We start from the raw sequence: 4,731 nt of genomic DNA on the forward strand, positions 1-4,731 counted from the left end.
CACTGCAATTTATGAAAGAAATCAATTAAATCTGTGTGTGGGAGTGTGTGTGAAAAAAAAATCAGATGTAACCCCCCTTTGTAATCCTTAACATTTTCATAAGTAACTGAAATTCAATTACACATTTTTTCTCAGTAACTGTAACTGATTACAGTTACTTTTATTTTGTAATTAAATTATGTAATTCCGTTACATGTAACTAGTTATTTCCCAACACTGCTTGTTGGCACATACAAATTCTCACGAGATAACGTTGAGAAAACACACCTTGTTTTACATAACTACGTGGAGAAATATAAATAGATATATTTGCAAATCAGTCTGAAATTTGTTTGAAACTTTTCCTCTTATGTTTCTTTCTAAATAGAGTAAAGAGAGTAATACTAAGTTTTGTTTATGTGTTTATAGCCTGCAGTGTGCTCGATTGTGTTGCCATGTTCACTTGTATAAAATAATAATAATAATAATAATAATAATATAATATATAATAAGACTTGTTTAAAAAGTGTGTGGCCAAAACCCTCTTAAACTGTAATAAACAAAACTTAGCAAACATGTTTCATACTCACATAACATCCTGGGTGTGATTGATAAAGATAATGGCATGAATGCAAAATCATCATGACATTTTAACAGTTGAACTTTGCAAATTGTGTAATATTTACAGTCTTCTTTTTTCTTTTACAGCTTCTGCAAGCATTATTGTACTAAATTAATGTATATTTTTTCGTTTTTCAATACATCATGAATATAACGTACCCAGACTTAATGATTTTAGTACAAAAAATAGAAATGTTAGAGTGATAAGACTTACTTATCATATGCAAAAATGTAAAATAGATCATATTTACTGTTATATAAAAGTTTAATGCCTTTTAATTCAAATGAATATCCATGTTTTCTCTATGGGCTTTTGGTTAAAAATTTAATGACAGATGTGAACACTATTTTGATTATTACCATATAAAACTTGAATTGAATTTAAACTTGAATTGAACATTTGATTTTTTTTTAAATGCACAATGGATATTTAATTGAGTTCAAAGTAAACAGGATACTTAAGTAAAACATTTTTTTTTTTCTTCAAATTATTAGGTTACACATAGACTTTTCACATCACATTTTCAGCAGGTAAAATGGAAGTTAACAGACCTCACTGTTTTATTTGCCATTTCATAAGACTATCTTCTAAAATATGATATCCGATCATATAAATTGGTATTCACATCTATTAAAGCAAAATCCTACAGCTTCAATTAATCACTTTACAGTGATTATTTTTGATAGTTTGCTTTTATTTCAAATAGCAGTAATCAGCTAAGAATATTGCACAGAACTTCACATGCAAAACAATGCAACAACATAGACTTTTCACATCACATTTTCAGCAGGTAAAATGGAAGTTCACTGTAAAACCTCACTGTTTTATTTGCCATTTCATAAGACTATCTTCTAAAATATGATATCCGATCATATAAATTGGTATTCACATCTATTAAAGCAAAATCCTACAGCTTCAATTAATCACTTTACAGTGATTATTTTTGATAGTTTGCTTTTATTTCAAATAGCAGTAATCAGCTAAGAATATTGCACAGAACTTCACATGCAAAACAATGCAACATCACAAATGAGGATGTTCAGGATCAGGTCTTGTTTACCAAATAAGGACTGATAGATTGAAAAGTTTTCATTGGTGTTGAACCAGCTGCACACATTTGTAACTGAGCAACTGTATAACTGAAAAACGGTATAAATAAAGCTGATTTCAAGCAATGATCTGAGTGTTATACCAACGAGTATTACAGCTTGCCCAGTTGAATTTTGGTTCACTTGGTATGACTTTATTTATTGTATTTCCATTTTTAGTGTTTTAAAACTTGTTAATGCATACATTCGTTACATCATATTTATAATAATGTTGATATTAATAGGACTTTGTCAGCATGTGGATTTCTGCAGCATTCCTACTTTTTGCGTTGGTTGTAAATGGAGTCAAGTCTGAAGGTAAGGCAAGGCAAGGCAAGGCAAGTTTATTTATATATCACATTTCATACACAATGGTAATTCAAAGTGCTTTACATAAAAGAAAAGAAAAAAACCATTACAATAGTCCACCCTGCTGGTGATAAAGGCATGAACAAGTTTCTCCAAGTCTTGACTGGAAACAAAACATCTAATTCTTGCAATGTTTTTGAGATGATAGTATGCTGATTTAGTTACTGCTTTAATAGGTAAATGAACAATATAGACAGAATTTCCCTACTTTACTGCAGATGATGAGAAGGTTTGCCGTTTCTTTTTTACATTCATACATTTCATCAATCCCTTGGTACAAATGCCTAATTTTTATTCAATATTTTTTGCAGAATCTTTCGGCATTGGTCGAAAATGCCCCAAGGGCTGGGAGAAATTTGGAGCACAATGTTTTAAATATTTCAGTGACTTAAAACCATGGGCTGAAGCAGAGGTAAGTTTGTGTTCTCTGTAATATAGATACAGTTGTGGTCAAAATTTTACATACCCTTTTTTCAGTATCTGCAAAATGTAAAATTATATATTTTTTTACCAAAATAAGAGGCATCATACAAAATGCATGCTATTTTTTATTTAGTACTGACCTGAATAAGATATTTCACATAAAATATGTTTACATATAGTCCTCAAGAGAAAATAATAACTGAATTTATAAAAATGACCCAGTTCAAAAGTTTGCATATGCTTGATTCTTAATACTGTGTTGTTTGCTGGATGATCCACAGCTGTATTTTTTTGTTTTGTTTTGCTTTGTTTTGTTTTGTGATTGTTGTTCATGAGTCCCTTGTTTGTCCTGAACAGTTAAACTGAGCACTGTTCTTCCGAAAATCCTTCAGGTCCCACAAATTCTTTAGTTTTCCAGCACCTTTTGCGTATTTGAACCCTTTCCAACAGTGACTGTATGATTTTGAGATCCATCTTCTCACACTGAGGACAACTGAGGGACTTGCATGCAACTTCTACAAAAAGTTCAAACGCTCACTGATGCTCCAGAAGGAAACCCGATGCATTAACAACGTAACTCTTTATCCTCACAGAAACAATGTCTTAACCTCGGAGGAAACCTTGTATCTATCCACAGTCAACTCACTCACAATTTCCTAAAATCCCTTGTGAAAAAACATGGTAATGGCAACTCCCGTAGCTGGATTGGTGCTCATGATGCAATTAAGGTAGCTGATTTTTCATTTCCCTTCAAGTATCAGTCCAACCACTGTCAGATAAATGTAAAACTTAAAGTATTATTGGAATTAAATGAACAGTAAATGTTGTTCAAATTAAATATTGTTGGCTTTTGTCAGATATATTGCGTGTGATTTTTCTCCTTGTGTAAAGACTGGTTTGCACTGCCCCAACAAACACCAGTAGCAGCTTCACACTAAAACATTAAACGTATATTTAAACATAGCCTCTCAGAGTTCTTATTTAAAGATAAAAAAGGAAAATAAAATTAGAAGCATCAACAGGTGGAAACAGCAACAAGTTTGGTAATGTTAATGTAATGTTCTTTAGGAGGATATCTGGTTTTGGAGTGATGGATCAGAGTTTGAGTACAGTGACTGGCATACTGGTGAACCAAATAATGGAGGAGGAAATGAACGTTGTGTGGAAATGGGCTATGGAGGTAATATATACACGTTGTCCATTTATTTAAAGTTATTTCACATTTTTTATTTAGTATAAAACATGAACTGTAAAGGTGGTTTCAAACCTTGCACATTTTATTACACATTTATATTTATGGCTTTCTGTTTGCACTAAAGCATATTTGACAATTCATTTGAATAACGTATCTGAATTTCTACAGGCGAGAAACGCTGGAATGACGCACACTGCGATACTCTTCTCAGTTTCATCTGTTACAGAACAGCAAGAATTGATTTCTAATCCTAGTTTTGATTGATAAACTAATATCTCATCTGTCCATCACCAATTTCTAAAGTCTCCAAATTGCTGATTGTAACAGACATGCTTTGATTTTGAATTTTAATGTCAATCTTTGCAAAACTAAAATAAAATAATAAAATAAACTTTAAACTACAAATGTACATCTTTATTTGTTTCTTGCCCTGAATCACTCTCTTTATGAATTTTTTTATTTTCAAAATTAAATTTTTATTATCTAAGCTTTAAGGCATAAAGTGACTGCAGGGGAACTTTAATGAACAATACAAACCTTGATGTTGTAGTAATGACATCTACCAGGAGAGGGTACTGTTAACCTTCCATTTACTGTCTGAATGACTTAACCAGACAACCTAGATATTGACTATAATGTCTCAGTAGTGTTGTTTTTGGCGGCCTGTTTTAATTTTAGTTTTAGTCTAGTCTTTGTGTGAAACTGTCATTTTAGTTTTTATTAGTTTTAGTCACGTTCATACTCTTTTTAGTCTAGTCAAGTTTTAGTCAACTAAAAGTCTGAGCATTTTAGTCTAGTTTTAGTCGACGAAAACTGATGACATTTAGTCTAGTTTTAGTCGACGAAAACTGATGACATTTAGTCTAGTTTTAGTCGACGAAAACTGATGACATTTAGTCTAGTTTTAGTCGACGAAAACTGATGACATTTAGTCTAGTTTTAGTCGACGAAAACTGATGACATTTAGTCTAGTTTTAGTCGACGAAAACTGATGACATTTAGTCTAGTTTTAGTCGACGAAAACTGATGACATTTAGTTTAGTTTTAGTCGACGA

The 4,731-nt window shown here is 31.6% G+C and overlaps 1 protein-coding gene across 1 annotated transcript; it reads left to right on the forward strand.

Annotated features, from left to right (window-relative positions):
• Positions 1 to 1,934: 1,934 nt before the first annotated feature.
• LOC107663317 (ladderlectin-like) lies at positions 1,935 to 4,040 on the forward strand. Its single transcript, XM_016453523.1, has 5 exons — positions 1,935 to 2,007; positions 2,370 to 2,470; positions 3,075 to 3,209; positions 3,550 to 3,661; positions 3,845 to 4,040. Exons 1-5 carry the CDS (start codon positions 1,947 to 1,949, stop codon positions 3,922 to 3,924), a joined length of 489 nt encoding a protein of 162 aa, XP_016309009.1. The 5' UTR covers positions 1,935 to 1,946; the 3' UTR covers positions 3,925 to 4,040.
• Positions 4,041 to 4,731: the final 691 nt, after the last annotated feature.

This window comes from Sinocyclocheilus anshuiensis, unplaced genomic scaffold, assembly GCF_001515605.1.
Source record: "Sinocyclocheilus anshuiensis isolate Anshui unplaced genomic scaffold, SAMN03320099.WGS_v1.1 scaffold2301, whole genome shotgun sequence".
NCBI classification, from domain to species: Eukaryota; Metazoa; Chordata; class Actinopteri; order Cypriniformes; family Cyprinidae; genus Sinocyclocheilus; species Sinocyclocheilus anshuiensis.

What these genes read in the sequence shown, in the direction of transcription:
- LOC107663317 (XM_016453523.1), top strand. Translation starts at nt 1,947, where the DNA reads ATGTGGATTTCTGCAGCATTCCTACTTTTTGCGTTGGTTGTAAATGGA. An exon ending in AAATGGAGTCAAGTCTGAAG is followed by an intron (nt 2,008 to 2,369) that starts GTAAGGCAAGGC and finishes TATTTTTTGCAG; the next exon opens with AATCTTTCGGCATTGGTCGA. An exon ending in GTGCTCATGATGCAATTAAG is followed by an intron (nt 3,210 to 3,549) that starts GTAGCTGATTTT and finishes AATGTTCTTTAG; the next exon opens with GAGGATATCTGGTTTTGGAG.